The sequence below is a fragment of the Tursiops truncatus genome, chromosome 11 (genome assembly GCF_011762595.2).
Source record: "Tursiops truncatus isolate mTurTru1 chromosome 11, mTurTru1.mat.Y, whole genome shotgun sequence".
NCBI lineage: Eukaryota > Metazoa > Chordata > Mammalia > Artiodactyla > Delphinidae > Tursiops > Tursiops truncatus.
In genome coordinates, this window is record NC_047044.1 from 58,040,061 (window position 1) to 58,058,208 (window position 18,148).

At 45.3% G+C, this 18,148-nt stretch overlaps 2 protein-coding genes, 1 long non-coding RNA gene and 2 other non-coding genes across 10 annotated transcripts in view; 4 read left to right on the top strand and 1 right to left on the bottom strand.

Moving 5' to 3' along the window:
• LOC141275862 (uncharacterized) overlaps positions 1–18,148 on the bottom strand; it is a 56,626-nt gene that overhangs the window by 38,034 nt on the left and 444 nt on the right. Inside the window, exon 2 of the long non-coding RNA XR_012324347.1 lies at positions 15,739–15,840. This is a non-coding gene — a long non-coding RNA (uncharacterized lncRNA). The remainder of the gene's footprint in view (positions 1–15,738; positions 15,841–18,148) is intronic.
• ATP5F1B (ATP synthase F1 subunit beta) lies at positions 6,138–11,715 on the top strand. The gene is made up of 10 exons (XM_004316125.3): positions 6,138–6,298; positions 6,762–6,944; positions 7,187–7,361; positions 7,906–8,027; positions 8,275–8,459; positions 8,975–9,133; positions 9,223–9,345; positions 10,041–10,253; positions 10,667–10,868; positions 11,447–11,715. The coding sequence occupies exons 1-10, from the start codon at positions 6,172–6,174 to the stop codon at positions 11,542–11,544; spliced, it is 1,587 nt and encodes a 528-aa protein (XP_004316173.1). The 5' UTR covers positions 6,138–6,171; the 3' UTR covers positions 11,545–11,715.
• LOC117314354 (small nucleolar RNA SNORD59) lies at positions 7,015–7,089 on the top strand. The gene has a single exon (XR_004529101.1). It is a non-coding gene; the product is annotated as a small nucleolar RNA SNORD59 (small nucleolar RNA).
• LOC117314355 (small nucleolar RNA SNORD59) lies at positions 8,113–8,183 on the top strand. Its single transcript, XR_004529102.1, has one exon. It is a non-coding gene; the product is annotated as a small nucleolar RNA SNORD59 (small nucleolar RNA).
• The window catches only part of BAZ2A (bromodomain adjacent to zinc finger domain 2A), a 34,244-nt gene continuing 29,504 nt past the window's right edge, over positions 13,409–18,148 (top strand). For 3 of the 6 annotated variants that reach the window (XM_073788484.1, XM_073788486.1, XM_073788487.1), the window contains exon 1: positions 14,806–14,856. The gene's annotated coding sequence lies outside the window, so the exon portion shown is untranslated. Of the gene's footprint in view, positions 13,571–14,805; positions 14,857–18,148 lie in introns of those variants that run through there. The other 3 variants (XM_073788485.1, XM_073788488.1, XM_033866447.2) reach the window with 2 other exon arrangements.

An 18,148-nucleotide genomic window follows, 5' to 3' on the forward strand; every position in this document is an offset into this window, starting at 1 on the left:
GGATTTCACTAACCCTTATTGCTGTCAGGTACAAAGTCTTGTGAATGGTGTCTGATCCCTCTAAGTTAAAGTACTTCATGCCAAAAGGTGAATTGACAGGCCAAAACTGAAGGAGAACTATTTATTTGGCCTTGTATCGAAAATCTAAACTGTAATTACTTTTGCTTTAAAGAGAGTCACTGGGGAGAGGATCATTTGGTGAGTTTTTAAGTTTGAGTGAGAGACAGCATCTATTCTTACAGTTTGTCTATTTTGACATGTGGTGATAAAGATGCTATATTCAACTTCCTGAACTGTTAAATTACCTCCAAGGAAGAGGGCAAGGTGATTAGTTGTTACAAGTAGCATGAAGGTTTTATTTACCCATTCAGTTTTGTGCAAGTTTTTGTTTTTTCTATTTAGCAAGAATTCTTTTGACAAGAAATGAGTGATAATGAACTTCACTCGTATTCTAACATCAAATGCTGTTCTGCGTGGCTCACCCAGCATTATACCAACCTTGAGAACATAAAGGCTTGGAAGAGGGGAGGCAGGTACCTTGTCTAAGGCCTACTCTTAGCTCCTAAATTATTTATTCTATCCTGGTAGGCTTGTAAGGCCTGTGGACTTAACTGAAACGTTAACCACACTTGATTATTAGTTGGTAGTTTCCTCTACTAGGAGAGTGAAAGATGTATAACTAAATCTCCAGCCTGATGACAGCACCTGGTATGTTGAACACTCAGTACATACTTACTACTACATTTTGCATGGGTAATGTATTGCAGGTGGGCCTGGACGTAAGGAAACAAGTTAGTGCAGGAATTGAAACGGTGAAATGTAAAAGGGTAAATTTAGGCTCTGGCATTGAGAACTGGAGAGAGATTCCAGAGATATGTCAAATAGGATTTGATGATAACTTGTATATATACTGCCTGTCATGCTTTGCTCTGAACACTTAAATGTTTTCTAAACTGGAAACCAAATATTTGCTTACAAGTTATAGTGTCAGCCTGGATAACTTCATTGTTTACGTGAAGAACTTATCCAGAACTCTAGCTTAAATTTCTTAGCCTCAAATCCAGTGACCCTGACTTCCATACTCTCCTTAGCACCACATTCCTGTGGCTGTACCTCATCACAAGTTTAGGGGTGATAGCTGTAAAGCTGCTTCCAATACAGTTAACACCCTCCATGAGGAGTATACCTCCCTCCCTCAACCATTGGTTTTTTTTTTTTGTTCTCACAACTAATTAGCCTCATAGCTCTAGTTTTTTCCGTAGAACTAGACCTTGGTGGTTCTCGGACAATCAAAATCATGGGACTATGTGGATTCATCAGTCCCAGCCCTCAGATGGGCTTTCGTATAGTAGGTGATGTGGGGCCCAGGAATTTGCAATTTAACTGATACTTGACAACGATTGAAGTATGATCCCGGCTACCAGCATGAGTCTCCCCTAGGAACTTGTTAGATACATAAATTTCGGGCACGCGCACAGACCTACTAAATGAGAAATGAGACAGTAGAGTCCAGTGATCTGCCTTAAGCCCTCTAGGTGATTCTGATGTGTGCTGAAGTTTGACATCTTCTCTTTTAGATCTAAAAGGCAGATTCTGAATTAGTCCTGCTGAGGTATCAGCTCCATCCAATGTGACTTTTTGTGATGCAATGTTCTGTACCTCTCCATTGTCTGATAAAGTAGCTGCCAGCTGCTTAGAGCTGGTAGGGATCTGGAATGTGGCTAGTGTGACTGAAAACTGAATATTTAATTTTATACTAAATTTAATCCCGTATAGCTAGTGATTACCATAGATAAAGCAGAGCTAGGTGATTCTGATGCTGGTGGTTCCTGGCCCACTCACTGAAAAAAAAATTCAAATTCTTATTAATGATAGGGGGAAATCCTCCAAGAATGATACAGAATGTAAAAGCTACAAAGGAAAGTTTAAAAAGAAAATCTAATATTAAAAGTAACATGGGTCAGGAGTTCCCTGGCTGGCCAAGTGGCTAGGACTCCGCATGCTCACTGCTTAGGGCCCAGGTTCATTACCTGGTCGGGGAACTAAGATCCCACAAGCCGCGTGGTGTGGCCAAAAAAAAAAAAAAGACATCAAAAGGTAACTTAGGTTAAAAAATAAGTGATATACTTGAATAAAATATTTACAACATTGAACAAAGCATTTGAAGAGCACTAATCATGACAAGTCAATAGAAAAGAATGGGCAAAAGGTAGAGATAGGTAATTCACTGAAGAAATAAAAATGACAAAGTATTGTCTTAGAAATTAGGGAAATGCAACTTGCGTCAATAAAGTAATTTCATACATTTAGTATTAGGCCCTTTTTTTTAAATTTTTAGGCACATTTTTAAAAAAAAGTTTCGGCAAGGATTCTGGGAACCTGGGAAATTAGCAAAATGTTTTAGAAGGCATTTGGCAGAATCTCATTTAAATGAATATAATTTTAGGAAATTCCCTGGCGGTCCTGTGGTTATGATTCTGAACTTTAACTGCATAGGGCCCGGGTTAGATCCCTGGTTGGGGAACTAAACCCCACATCCCACAAGACTTGTGGCATGGCCCAAAAATAAATTAAACGAACATAATTTTATGCCAGCATTTTATTTCTAGGAATCTAAAGGTAGTAGTAGATGGTGTACTCAGATGTTTACAAGATATCCTTTTTTTCATTCAGTACTGCATGTAATAGCCATTTGAAACAATCCAAATAACCATTAATGGAGTAAAATAAGTTATTACACATTTTTATGGCATGAGGTGTAGCTGCAGTCAATAAAGTTAAATGTACTGACACAGAAAGTTCTCCAAAACATAAAGATTAGAAAACTTAAGCTTTCTGTAGTGTGCTTCCACTGAAGTTTCTAAAAATTGGAAGTGCACATGTTTTATGTACATGGATGGATAGAAAGTAATGGATGTGTGCAAAACGTTTTTAGTGGTTATTTCTGGGAATGAGATTTGGGTTGTGAAAGGATTTATTCTAATCCTGTATACTTAGAATTTGTTCATGTTTTACTTGTGTTAAAAAAAAAGTGGTTTGACAAGAGAATATTGAAATTTTGAGGTAGAACTTGAGTAGGATACTTACATGAAATGTCAGTGCTAAGCTAGTTGGAATTGAAGAGATTAAAGAACTCTGAAGCTAGGGTATTGATTGGATTATTTTCCTGGAATTTGAAATCACTCAAGATGATTGTCAAGAAATACGGTAGAGACAAAGACATTTTACTATTTCGCAGAGTAGTGAAAGAATGTGGAACATGACCATTATGGATGGCAGTAAAATTGGTAGGGAATTCCCTGGCGGTGCAGTGGTTAGGACTCTGTGCTTTCACTGCCGAGGGTTCAATCCCTGGTCGGGGAACTACGATCCCGCAAGCCATGTGGCGCAGCCAAAAGAAAGTTGGAAAATGCCATCTTCACCTTAAGATAAAATTCATAAGGTTTTCAGCCATGAATTGTGGGGTCAGTCATTTGGAATTAACTTCAGGTAAGAAACCAGTAGGACCAAAACATGTCAGAACTCTAAAATAGATGACATTATTCAGAAGTACTGTTGTTAAGGCCTATCTCAAACCAAGCTAATCAAGTTTATTTACTTTTATTTTAGACAGTATTACTTATAAATTTAGCAGGTTATCTGATTTCAGAAGAGGACTTGAGGTTGCTGGGGCCAAACTGACAGCAAAGAAGTTAGAAAAATCAATTTACAAAGTTGAGCATAGTGGAGAAATATGCCTCGGTAACATTGAAAGCATTTAGCGTTGCATTTTGGTACAAAGATTTAATTATAACCCAGCTGCCCAAAGAACAGTTAAATTTCCTGATAATCTGCTAAAAAGACAAATGTGTAAATACATTTCAAAAAGTGATGAGCCTCAGTTAACCTGGAAATTTAGGTCGAAATCTTCACTTTGAAACTTCGATTGTCAGTTTAAATGTTTAACGGTTAATAAAATTTTGGCCACGACCAAAATTGGTGATACAAAACCAAAGGATCTTAACACTATGTCAATAGTAAGTAAAAATACTAGCCAACACAAAGACAGTGCTAACTATGTGCCAGACGCCAGACATTGTTCTAAATGCTTCTTTTCACATTGTAATCTACTTAATTTTTGAGACGCCCTTATGAGATTATCTCATAATGAGGAAAGTGATATACAGAGATTTTAAACTTAGTGAGTTTAGTAAGTGGCAAAAACAAGATTTTAAACCCAGTCTGGGACTTCCCTGGTGGTCCAGTGGCTAAGATTCTGTGATACCAATGCAGGGCGCCTGGGTTTGATCCCTGGTCAGGGAAATAGATCCCACGTGCCACAAGTAAGAGTTCGCATGCTGTAAATCCCTCATTCTGTAACCAAAAAAACTCCCGTGTGCTGCAACTAAGGCCCAGCACAGCGAAATAAATATTTTTTAAAATTAAAAAAAAACACAATATGGCTCCAGTAGCAATACTCTTTTAAGTATCTTATCCTATCTATAGAAACTTCAACTCTAATAGTCGAGGGAGGCAAGTGAAATATATAGGTCCCTATTAACTGGGATGCTGCCCAGCATAATGGGAAGAGCACAAATTGCAAAACAAAAATGTATATCCTGCATCCATTGAAAGTACCTTTGACCCCACATTACCGTGGAATGAATTCCTAGTTGCCAAACCCAGTTCTTTACAGCCCTTATTTTATAGAATGGTTATGTGATTTATACTATTGACCACTTTCTCTTTAACATTCTCTATTTTTGATTCTTATACTATGTTCTTTGGTCTTTTCCTTATTCCTCTGCTGCTTCCTTACATAGTTTATTTTTTTCTACCTGCCCCATACATGTTGCTGTTTTCTTGGGTTCTTTCCCTCTTACTAGGCAAGATTACCAAAGACACTTGAAATTTAACATTCTCTTCTATTCCTGCTTTCTCCTTTAAATTCTCTGATAGTTCTTGCTGTCAAATAGGAAACTTTCACTATCACGCATAAAAATGAGAACTAATGTGTGCTGGCCAGAGAAAGTCTGGGGAACTAGCTTCATGCTGAACTACTCCATTTAGCTATGTTTGTTCTAATAGATTAAGGGTCTCCCCCACCCTGCCCCCAAATACCTTGAATAAAGTCAATACTATAGAAAAGGATGTCCTGTTTATTTTACCATTTTTCATGCTCAAGGACCACACACCTACCACTGCCCAGCCTCCGCTCCCATCCAAGACCCTGAGAACTGGTTCTGGCTTCTCTCTATACTCATCTCTTTACTATCTTTTTTCCCTTCCTCACCTCTGACCTTCCTCACCTACAGTTCCACAAAAGGAACATGCTGTTTAATGCAAATGTGTGCTTGGAATATTCTTCCTTCCTACTTTACCCTAGGAATTCTACTGATGTTTTGCGACCAATCTATCAGCCTCCTCCACCTAGAGACAATTCCTCCTACATTTCTAGATGACCCAAATTTATCCCCTCCTTCTTCCTCCATACATTTTACCCTATACTAACCAGGACCCATCACACTTGATTGCATTTTTTACTCATCTGTCTTTCATTAAAAGAGGTCCTAAGTCTTACTTATCTTTGCCTCCTCAATGCCTAGCACACATTTGTTAAACGACTGGTTACATGAGTTTCTTTGTAGCTTTAATTCTGTCTGGATTCCTGACCTATCTGAAAGCTTCCAATCTCGCTAATTAGAAAAACCGTTTGCCCCTAGAGAAGGATCCTAACAGACAAGGTCAGTCAGTGGTGCTTCACGACACCACCACTTCCCTAACCCCGCCCTTGAGACTGTCACCTAGCTCAAGGTCCTATCTAAGGAGAGAGCTCAAGGACAGCCAGTTACAGCCAAAGGGCTTCCCCACAGGAACTCGGTCCCTTTCCTAAACGCAGTTCCGCCAAGTACTCTCTCCAATTGACATCCCTGTTGTCCAATTATGTTTCGAGGCTCTGAGGGTTGCACCTAACCAGACACTGTCCAATAAAAAAAAGCAATTCAGATTAGCACCAATTTTGGCCAATGGTTGAGAAGATGAGAGGTTATTAGCCTATAGGAGCAGCGCTGAGAGTGATGAGCAGCAAGATCATCCAGTGGCCATGCCTACTGCAGGGTGGGCCTCGCCCCCCAACTGTGGGGAGTTGGAGGCTAGACTGCTGCAGGGATCAGTCGCCACCCGGGCTCCGCCATGTTGGGACTCGTGGGTCGTGTGGCCGCTTCCACGGCCTCTGGGGCCTTTCGGGGACTCAGCCCTTCAGCGCCGCTACCTCAAGTCCAGCTCTTACTGCGGGCCGCTCCGGCAGCGCTGCATCCTGGTAAGTGCCGTGCTTTAGGGGCTGGGTTCGTTTCTGCCGTCCCATGACCTTGAGCCTGGGGCCGGTAGTCGCTTGGGCCTAAGGGATCTGTGGTGCTAGAAGGACGCCAGGGCCAGCGCCCTGCCCTCTAACGGCGGGAAAACAAGAACAGGACCGATCTAATTCCGTCTCATTTTGGAAGGGGGCGTTGTGTGACGGAAAAGTGTGGGCAGGTGCATTGACCTTCCCGTGGAATGGGGGCACCGAGCCCTCGAATAATGGGGTTTTGTGCAGGAGGATGGGAAGATGGTGCAGGCTCTTTCTCCGCTTCCAGTGCGGCCCTCCCTCTGGACCCGCCTTCCGTGCAAGCGGAAGGAGGTCGGGCCTGGGCTGTATTAACCAGTACTTGCAAGTTATGTCGGGGTTTCCGATGACCTTTAACTGTCCTAACCCCAGCTGCTTCCATATCTTTTTTGTCTGTTAGCCAGAGACTATGCCGCTCAAACATCTCCGTCGCCAAAGGCAGGCACCGCCACTGGGCGCATCGTGGCGGTCATTGGTGCAGTGGTGGACGTCCAATTTGATGAGGGACTGCCACCCATCCTAAATGCCCTGGAAGTGCAAGGCAGGGAGACCAGGCTGGTTTTGGAGGTGGCCCAGCATTTGGGTAAGTAGAATGTGTTAGGAATAGTAAAGATCTTGTTTGACCGAAATATCCCCCAAAACTAAGCTGTTTTCCTTCTATGATGATTTTATCAAAATGACTTTCGTTCTTCTGAGTTTGCTGAAGCCACATTTACGTACTGAGAAGGAGTCTTGGTTGACTTAGGTGTTCAATGCCAGTTACACTTCATTAAATATCATGAAGCCAGTATGTCCTGTATAACCCTGCAATGCCTTATCTGACAGGTGAGAGCACAGTAAGAACCATTGCCATGGATGGTACAGAAGGCTTGGTTAGAGGCCAGAAAGTCCTGGATTCTGGTGCACCAATCAAAATTCCTGTTGGCCCTGAGACCTTGGGTAGAATCATGAACGTCATTGGAGAACCTATTGATGAGAGAGGTCCCATAAAAACCAAACAGTAAGTATCCCCCTCTTGTTGCATCTACACAGAAAGGAACTGTTTTTCCTAGCAGTTTTATACATTAAGGTGACAGCCTCTACTATAGCAGAATTTTCTTGCAGAGAATACTTAAAGTACCAATATATTCATTTATTAAAACCACACAATGCAGCTTCTTCTGAAGAAAATTAATGATGCAGAAGTTCTGATGGTAAAAAAAAGAGAGAAAAAATCAAATTGCTACTTAGGGCCCAAGTTGATTATTTCAGTTCATTTTAATACCAGTGGCCTTTGTATTTCTTGTTGGTATGTGAAGAAGTGCTGTTAAGTTAGGGCTCTGTAAAAGGAAAACCTTATGGCAGTTAAGGTTGTCAGGGAATGGGATTATTGCTTCCTGAGGTGATGAAATCCTCTTTATTGCAGAATATTTGGGCTTGATGGTGGGTGACAGTTTTGTCTAGAATGTTACTTAAGAGATGAGATTATGAGTACAGAGTTAGGCTTGAGAATTGAGAGGAACTGTTTAATAAGAAGAATAGACACTGATCTTCTGCCTTTACAGATTTGCTGCTATTCATGCTGAGGCTCCTGAATTCATGGAGATGAGTGTTGAGCAGGAAATTCTGGTTACCGGTATCAAGGTTGTGGATCTGCTGGCTCCCTATGCCAAGGGTGGCAAAATTGGTATGTTAGTGGTGGGTAGATATTTTACAAACCTAATGTGTGGGAAAAAATCCTACCGTGTTAAAAGTGGGTACTGAGATCTATCCCTCACTGATGAGTAGCTTCTGACTTTCGTTCTTCTGAGTTTGCTGATGCCAGATGCCATTTCTGAGAAGGGAAAAGATGGAAAGAAACAAACAAAATTTTTTTTTGAAGTTTGCTTATTTGGAAACAAAACTCTTATTCTTTTTTTCTCAACCTCTCCTAGGGCTCTTTGGTGGTGCTGGAGTTGGCAAGACAGTACTGATCATGGAGTTAATCAACAACGTTGCCAAAGCCCATGGTGGTTACTCTGTGTTTGCTGGTGTTGGTGAGAGGACTCGTGAGGGCAATGACTTATACCATGAAATGATTGAGTCTGGTGTTATCAACTTAAAAGATGCCACCTCCAAGGTGAGCACTGAGCTGATTGATGTCCACAAAGTAGTGCCAGGAAACTGCTGCAGTTGACTGCATTGCTAGGTGAAGCCATGTTCTATATTTTCATTTTATTGTCCCAGGACCTACAAATGAAATTTGTCAGTGTTTTTCCCCCAGCTTCTAATACACTAATGTACATTTTGTTTTCTTCTTTGATATTTCTAGTCTTTGTTTTTGGTACATAGACCCATCATTTGAAAGCTAACTTTGGGAGGAGTTGAAGGTGGTTCTTATATCTCAGATTACCCTATTTTGTGCCTTTCACTTACTTACAATTTATTTCCTTTCTACTGTAAGAATATTGCCTCCGTAATTATAAGAAATTACCTTTCATGTTGTTTTGAACTACATCTCTAAAAGGGAAAATTGTGAACAAAAACATAGACATCTAAGGAGGGTTTTTTGGTAGTTTCTCTGATTTGGGGACCTTGGGTATATGGCTTTCCCACTCCTCTGCCACAATTTCTGAATTTGTATGATTACTGCAGGTAGCGCTGGTGTACGGTCAAATGAATGAACCGCCTGGTGCTCGGGCCCGGGTAGCTCTGACTGGACTGACTGTAGCTGAATACTTCAGAGACCAAGAAGGTCAAGATGTATTACTGTTTATTGATAACATCTTTCGCTTCACCCAGGCTGGCTCAGAGGTAAGAGAGAAGGCTTGAGAGAACCTGGTTCATTTGACCTTTCTATGGAATGATGCAGATAAGGCTAAAGATTTTTTTTTTTTTTTAAGGTGTCTGCTTTATTGGGCAGAATCCCTTCTGCTGTGGGTTATCAGCCTACCCTGGCCACTGACATGGGTACCATGCAGGAAAGAATCACTACCACCAAAAAGGGATCTATCACCTCTGTACAGGTGAGAACAGTTAAATGGATGAAAGTCTAATTTGTTTAAAGGCATGTACAGAAAGGTACAAAATCTAGTTACTTATATCTCAAAAGGCTTTTAAGTAGGTACCTGAGCTCCCTGAAATAATGTGTAAAATTCTGCGTGTGCATGTTAAAGACCCTAAAAGATTAAGAAACCACTCATCTAAACTAATTGAAGGTGTACATGTAAATGTAGATCACAAAGTAGTGGTTTCCATCCTGAAGGGGAGTTTGAAGCTACATGGAAACTGAGCGTTGAATATGGACTACACTAACTACTACAAATTTTCAAATGTATGTAGATGGTATATAGTAAAAATTATCTAGAAGTTTGTCTAAATTTTATTAACTTTCATGGTTCATTTTCCTGATGAATTAGTATAATAGTGCAAGGGTTTTTGTTTTTTACTATTAAAGTGGGTATCACTACAATAGAGTTAAAAAGTAGGATGAAGAACAAAAGGAATAACAATGAAAATTCTTTCATCACGTCTTGGAGGGACTAGATAATCTATAAGCTTACTCAGCCACTATTAGGGGTGATAAGAGTCCACATTTTTTGAGGTGGACTCTTGAATGCTGAGAAGATAAGAGTGACATAATGAGGAGAGGTCAGAAAAGGGGATGGCTTAAGTAGAATTACTTGGCTTCCTGCTGCTCTTCATGGGTTCTTGACTTTAGGCTATCTACGTGCCTGCTGATGACTTGACTGACCCTGCCCCTGCCACTACCTTTGCCCATTTGGATGCTACCACTGTGCTGTCCCGTGCTATTGCTGAGCTGGGCATCTATCCAGCTGTGGATCCTCTGGACTCCACCTCTCGCATCATGGATCCCAACATTGTTGGCAATGAGCATTATGATGTTGCCCGTGGGGTACAAAAGATCCTACAGGTGAGTACTGCAGGTGAGATCAGTGGCCATAAAGGGAATTTGGGGACTGTATTAGGACCGTATCTCTCCTGGTGATTTGTGATTTGCTTTAGAGCAAGAAAAGATGAGACCAGCAGTTCCTAGTGAGTGTTAATGAGGTCTCTTGAGTTTCCAGGTACTCCACGTTTGGAATCCAATATTTTCTAACACCACCTAATAGACTCGGAGTAAGGGAAACAAGACACTGATCTTAGCTGAGGGCTCTCATGACCCCCAAGTAACTAATTTGTTTCAGTTAAGAAGTGCAGTAAAGTGCTAAAATGCTGTATAGAGAGCTCAGTGTGAATATAAAGTTGTGTTAATCCTTAGGTTTTTGTCCAAATTAGAGGAATGTAAATGTTTACTAGGCCTCTCTTAATCTTGTTTTCTCATAGGACTACAAATCCCTCCAGGACATCATTGCCATCCTGGGTATGGATGAACTTTCTGAGGAAGACAAATTAACTGTGTCCCGTGCACGGAAAATACAGCGTTTCTTGTCTCAGCCATTCCAGGTGGCTGAGGTCTTTACCGGTCATATGGGGAAACTGGTACCCCTGAAGGAGACCATCAAAGGATTCCAGCAGATTTTGGCAGGTGAGATTTCAAGTATAAGGCTGAACGTAAAATGGCAAAGAAACTGCAATCCCTTGAATGCTTGCTGTGCTGTGTTCCCATTCCAGGAACCATCAAGCAATATATAAATATATTGTGCCTAATTACATAATTTTTATATAAAAGTAAGTTATTTCCCATCAGTTTTCTTTGGAAATACTCAATGTCTGAGAGTAAGACTTAGACTTACTGAGTGCTTTCATGCTAGCTACTCTTCTAAGTGAATTACAGCATCCTTATAAGGAAGGCATTATTATCCTGTTTTACAAATTAGGAAACTTGAAGCATGGAAAGTTTAAAATAACCAGTCCCAATATCATACGGCCAAAGTAGTAAGAATTTGAACCCAGGTTATATGACTATGGACCATTTGTTCTTAAGCTGTACTGTAGCGTCATGTCTTGTAAATTGGATTTGTGAGGGAAGTTTAAGAAAAGATACCTAAGATGACACGATTTCACCACATTCTGACTGGTGGCCTCAAGTGGTGAGGTATGTACCCACTGCAGAAAGTTGATAATATCTTTCACTTCTCACCAGTTGGATTTTTTTCCATGTAGGTGAATATGACCATCTCCCAGAACAGGCCTTCTATATGGTGGGACCCATTGAAGAAGCTGTGGCAAAAGCTGATAAGCTGGCTGAAGAGCACTCCTGAGAGGGTCTTTTTGGCAAACTAAGCACTCATCCTCCGTGCTGTCCGTCTCCTTGCTCCTAATCCAGAAATTGCAGTTTTCTCTGTAGGCCACATTCCTGAGAGCCTTGATTGAAGACATAGTGTTCTGTCTGAAGACTATTTAAGGTTTCCAATAAAAAGTACATCTCTCAGCATCTGTCTGTTTTTCTTGGTCTTGACAACACAGCCAACACTGACGTTTTTAATAGTAATTTTAGAATAACCACACACAAGAAACAGCACAAAGTAGGCCATATATATTTGAAATGGGGTCATCAAAAAAGAAAAGCCATTGTCTTGGATTGATGAACAGCTGTGAGTCTTGTGAATGGGTTTCCTGGGGATGATGTGATCTTAATAGTAGGGCCTCATCTTTTGCCCTTTTATGTCATTGTTCAAAGGAAGTTGATTTTTTGCCTCTTGTATATAGTGCATTTCTGCTTTTTAAAAAGCCAAAGGACTTTTTAGAAGAGCATTTTGGGAAAAATGGGTTGGGTTTAGAAATAACTGCTATTCTAAGAGAAGGCAGGGGTTAATCAGTGAATGAAATTTTTTGGAAATGATAACATGTTCTGAAGGATTAAAATTGAGTCAAAACAGCCCTCTTTTCTATCTTCTACCTTCCTTTTTTTCAGAAGGTGTTCCTAACTACTGCCTCCTAACTTATATTTTGGGCAAGACTAGTATGTTTGTGATTCCTTGAGGCAATGCAGAATATAAAGTACCATGGGGCCTATTCTGAGGTCTGCTAAAATCCCTTAAGAAAATTGGGGAAAGAATCTTACAGGAGAATAGTAATTTTCAGTGGTGTTGGGCTTGGGTTTCTGAACTAAATAATGGAATTAGACAATTTTCCCTTCATCTTAGCCCACCAAAACATGCAGGATTGCAAGGATTACTCAAAAGTACACCCACCTTTTCAAACAAGTGCAGGGTTGGATTTGATGCCCCTTAAAACATTCTTTTCTGGGCCCAGACCCATCTCCTACTGCCCTCTGGTGGTGGTAGGACTGGAGGCTCTGCAAGAACTCTGATCTCACCATTTTGAAATCCATGAAGGCCATTTGCTGGGATGTGGTTCTTTGCTAATGACTGTTTACAAACCAGCTGGGGCTTTTGTCCTAAGGAGGAGCCTGAATCTATAAGCTCCACCCCGAGGCATTCAAGTCGGGTAGAAGCAGGGCAGGACAAACAGATCCCAATTCAGAGGCCCTTGGGGGCTGAAGGCTGGGGAGGAGCCTTGGGAGAGGTGCCAGGGGTGGAGTAGGGGCCTCTGAGTTTCCCCCCATCTGCCTCTGACGTCCTTGGCACGTCTCTCCTGTGTCATGATTTGGACATTAGGTGGAGCCCCTGAGCTGCCTGTGTCCAGTAGTTTGCTCCTAGAAAAGCCTGGATTTGGGGAAATGCTGAGTTATGGGGGTTGGGGGCACATCCTCTAGGTCCTTACTCTGGAGTGGGTAAGAAGCTGGTGCAGAAGCCCCCAGGGTATGGGTCCGCCCTTTCTGCTCTGTTTTCCCATGTTATCCAGATGCAGACCTAGGAACTGTGAACCTAAAGGTTGTTTCTGTCATACCTCCACCCTTCCCCCCATACATTTATGTCTCTTAGCATTCATCGAGAACCTTCTCCCTCTCACTAGCTGCAACTATTTATTTCCTTCCCCCTTCACCGCTCTCTTCTTGTACCACGCCACTGGGGTGTCAACACAGATCTAACCTTCCTCCATATTTCTCCTGGTTCTGCCCTGTCCTCACCGCCTCCTCCCTCTCCACCCAGAGAAAGCCACGCCCTTCCCTCCTCCCTCCCCACCCTAGTCTGTCACACAGGGACATCACCCTACAGCAGTTCAGGCTGTGGTTCGCAGGAAGCATACATTGGCTTTTTGATTCGTGCTAGTTCCCACCTCACAGTTTGGGAGGATCTAACACCAGCCTGCACGTGAAGGGGGAACCAAGGACAGTGAGGAGCTGGGTGGTCCCAGCCCTGGAGCCCTGCCAGCCCGACATGGGTAAGTATGAGGACCAGCCCCCCGGGAAGGCCTGAGGGATGCCTACCTCCCTCCCTGGCTGACTCAGCAGGGGTGGGGCCTAACCTTTGCTCTTTTGGGGGGTGAAGGAGGGGAAACCAGACTATAGGGGCACAGGGGCTCAGCTGTTGAGGCTGCCGACCAAGGGGTCATGAGCACTGGCCAGCTCCAGCTCTGGGGAAGAGCCTAAGAGTGTACCTTAGGTTGGGGCTTTCCCCACCTCACCACCCTCGCCTCAGCCCCTTGCGCCTCCCACTTAAGCTGCTGAGATTCAAGAAATATTTCACAGCACTCACTGCTGGCTTTACCCCCACAAAAGTAAAGCCCACTTTTGGTCGCACTGGATGATTTTTAAGGTGCTTCTCCCCCTGTTTTCTCCCCAGCCTTTCAAGTCCCTGCCCTCTTCCCTCCCTGACCCTGACCCACCACCAGGTGGGGGGCTGCACTGAGCAGCTGCTTCCTGTTGCCCCAGAGGTTGCCGCAAGGGTGGTGGCGGCTGGGGGAGAACTGAACTAGAAGAAAGCCGATTCTCACGGCCCCACACCAGCCTCACTAGGGCTGCTACTGGCGATCCCCATGCTTCAGTCACTGAGAAGACAGAGAGAGGCAGGACTGAGGTTGAAAGGCCTAGGAGGTCTTTGCCCTCCTGGCTTCCTGATTGCAGAAGTTTTTAAACTTGGGTCGTGCTGGGGGAAGGAGGCTGCGTCTCTCCACGGCTGTAGGGCTTGAGCCCCTGAGGAGCTGAAACACAGGGAACCTGTTCATTTAGTAGGGCCGCTGTGTGTTACCCCCAGCACGCTCGGCCTTGAGTTCCCTCTCCGACACCTCCATTCCTCCGGAGTCCTTGCGACTCTCACTGCCTTCCTGGCCCTCCTTTGTGAAGAGATCTTTGCCGGTGCCTCCGGAGAGCGGGTGGAGCTCTCCCAGGTCCTCCAGTTCGGACCCATCACCATCCCCCACTTGACCGCAGAAGTTTCTGTCTCTTTTTCCTGGGATCTGTTCTCTTCCTCCATCTGGGATCCTTCCTGGTTCGGGCCCCTAGGAGACGCCACCCGTTTCCCCCTCCCTCAGCGGATTCTTCGCGACAGCCCTACCCGAGCGCTCGTCCCTACCCCAGTAGCTCCTGTCCCTTTAAGTGCTACCTCCCCACCCCAGCCACCCCCCCGCCACCGCCGCCGCCGGCCAGGGCTGGGGGAGGAGGCGCCGCCGCCGCCCGGCTCGGCCACCTGCGCCGCCGCCGCCGCCGCCGCCGCCCGGCCCTGCTCCAGGTGAGGCCCGGAACCCACGTCTGGTCCCAGAGCCCCCGGGCGGACCGCCCCTGCGATCCCCTGCCCCGGGATCCCCGCTGCCCTGGACTCGGGATCTGACCCTCCCCCTGCGGGAGCTGCCCTTCCTCTCTCCCCCGCACTATCTACTCGTCCATTTCTCCCCTGTCCTCTGCGACCGGAATCCGGAGGCTTCTCACGCCTCTCGGCCAACCTCTCCCGGGTACCCCTCCTATTCCGGACCCAGGATCTCCCCCTCCCCCGCTCCTTCCTCGCCAGAAAAATCTCCCGCGGTCCGGGTTTCTCCTCCTCCCCTCTGGAACCATCGCTTTCCCACGCCATCCTAACCTCCAGTGGGAGGGGGAACAACCGCCACCCCAACTACTCTCCTTACCCGTAGTAAGGGGGGTTGGGGGCTATCATAGACTAGAGTCACTTTCAGGCCCTGCTCCGTTTAGCCCTTCAAGTTCAACTAACTCCCATCTAAAGCTTTTCTGTAGCCTTCACCCCACTCCATCTCTCCCGGACTTTCGGGGTGCGACCTCAGCACCAGCCCAGGTGGGAACGACCCTCTTGGACTTGGGGTGGGCCGGTCCAGCCTAAGAACGCTCCTGCCCCAGAGTCAGGGAATGGGGGAGGGCGCATCCAGAATCTTGTGATTCTGGGCTTAAGGGGCTGTTGGGGGACGGTGGATGAGGTTCTTGGACTAAGTCTCTAAGGGCAGTGGGGTGGTGGGGAAAGCCTGGGAAGCCCAGCCTTCTCTATTCAGATGCAAAGGGAGTCCTAAGGAAATTAGGTCTTTCTCCATCCTCTTCTGAGACCAGCATGGAGAAGCTCGTTGGGGAGTTTAAAAAAAGACTGTGCTGAATCTGAGGGGACACATACCAATTTGGAGAGAAGAGGGATGAGTTGTGGTCCTTTTGATGTGTTATAGAAGAATCTGGCCTCCCCAAAATACAGAGGGGGAGGAGACTGTTTTCCATTAACCTGGACAGGGAAGGGGGACAAGTTGGAATGGTTACAAGGTTGAGGGCCATCTCCCTACTAGACCCTATTAACACTGTGAACCCTTCAGCCAGTGAGCACAAGGGAGGTCTTTAATAATTACCCCACCTCCACTGGGGAATTCCCCCTCCCTGCAAATCCAGCTGCGACCCTAGCCCTGCCCCTTCCCTTCTTGCGCTCTCATTCCCTGCTAACCCCAACACAACACACTCCAGAACGAGGGGACAGGGTGTCTGGATTTGCTTCAGACTCTTCTGAGTCATGTTTCACAGGCTGGGAGGGAGCTGGCGGGAGGAGAGGGTGGTCAGCAGTGGTGTTTGGGGTTGAATTCCAGTAGTACCTGGACAGGGAGAGGGAGAGGTAGAGGGATGCAGACGAATCCCCTCTCTCTCCCTTTCTGTCTCTTCCCCCTCCCAGCCCCAGCCATCTGGCTTCTGCGTGGAGCCACGCACTGTGGCAGCTGACCCCAGTCAGGGTGGTGCAGCAGGAACACAGGGAGGGTGAGAAAGGGGGAGCAGGTGCTAATTTCTCCCTCCCCATTCTCTTTATTACCCGCCCACTGGCCTGGCTTGTGAAAGGTTCAGAGTATTCCCTAGGTACCTTTCTCACAAGTTGCTGAAAAAAAGACCATTTGCCCCTTCCTTTTTCTAGTAGCTTCCTAAAGGGAGGTGGGGTGGGTGGGTGATTGGCCACATCTGATGGGGTTGAGGAATGTTTGGGGACAGAAAGGGTCAGTCTGCCCTCTGTCATCTGGATGGGGGGGAGAAGCACAGCTGCTGCTTGGGGTGGCTTCTGGCAAGAAGTAAACACCCAGCTGTTGGCATATTGACACCCCACCCTCATCCTTCCTCAAAGAGCAAGGAAGACCTCTGATTAGATGGGATGAGGAGGGATCTCATTCAAGGAGGAAGGTGATTGTAGTCTTTCCGCACCAGATGGGAAAGAATGGATCCTGCCCCACTTTCTTTTCTAATCCCAGGTGGCCCTCTCCTATCCAACACCCCTCTTCCCAATCGCTCCTGGCCGGGATAGTCCTAGGGGTTGCCCTGGAGACTAGGCCTGGGGCTCGGAAGGGGTGGGAGCAGTCAGTGGGGCACAGGAGTAACCGGCTCTTCCGGAGCCGAGTGGAGCCAGCGGGTGGGTGTGTGTGGGTGTGTGGTGGTGGGGGAAGGGGCGTGGCTACACCCGTCTGACTGGCCCAGGCTCCTCCCCTGCCGCCCGCCTCCGACTGGCCAGCCCTATGATTGGGGGCGGGAGGTAGGAAGATTCTCCCTCATCTGCCCTGGAAAAGGAAGGAGGAAAAGGAAAATAAAAAAGAGATACCTAGCTCTCTTCCTCGGGCCTTTAGGAAGCCAGTTCCATGCCCTGAGCTCTCTTCTTCACCTGTCTTTATTTTGGGAATGGGGGAAGCATTCCTTAGCAGAAATTTGCTGGATCCCTGCTTTCTCCAGAAAGAAGGACCCCCCTCTACCCTGAGTGTGGCCTCTATTTACCCAGGGGCTTGAGGTCACTAGGCTGTTGGGGGTCCTTATTTTTTATACTAGGTGACCCTATAAATCTGTTACTGAGTCATGGTGGAGAAAAGGATTTTGATTTCTGTCTACTCCTTCCCACTGACAATCTACTTTTTTCAGGAAAGGGACAGAAACCCTCCCAACCCTCTTAGCCCCTCTCTCTCTGGCCCACACACTTTGAGGCTTTGCTGAAGCTCACTTCCTTCTAAGCTTCTCTGAGCCATTTGCAGTGGGGAGTGAAGTCTGTCCCCCAAATTTAGGAAGAACTCACTCCCCTGTGGAGTAAGGAAATCCAATCTACACTAATGTATTTGATCCTGCCTTACTCTGGCCCCACCCAGTTTTCAGGTCTCCTTCCTCCCCAGACTCCCAAAGGAAAAAGTATTTGTTGACCCCCCAACCTGCCAGAGTTTCATCATCCCCACTCTGTCTGTTCCTCTTCCAGAATATTCAGCTTGAGTTTTGCACAGTTAGGCAACTGTTTGTACAACTGCATTGCAATGAATTGAATGGGAATTATCTTGAAGCCTGCAAAGTCTGTTGAGTTGCAAGGAAAAGAAACCTGGTTTCTAGTCACATTTTATCCACAGTTTGACCTTGAACAAGTCGGTTAACCTCTTCAGGCCATAATTGCTTCATCTACCAAACAAGAGAATGTTGAACTAGAAATTCTCTAAATTCTAACATCATGTATGACACTGTTCTTCATTCTGGGTCCCTGCAATAGACGTTTTAGGTGATAGCTAAACTCTAGTCCTCTGCTAGATTTTTCTTTC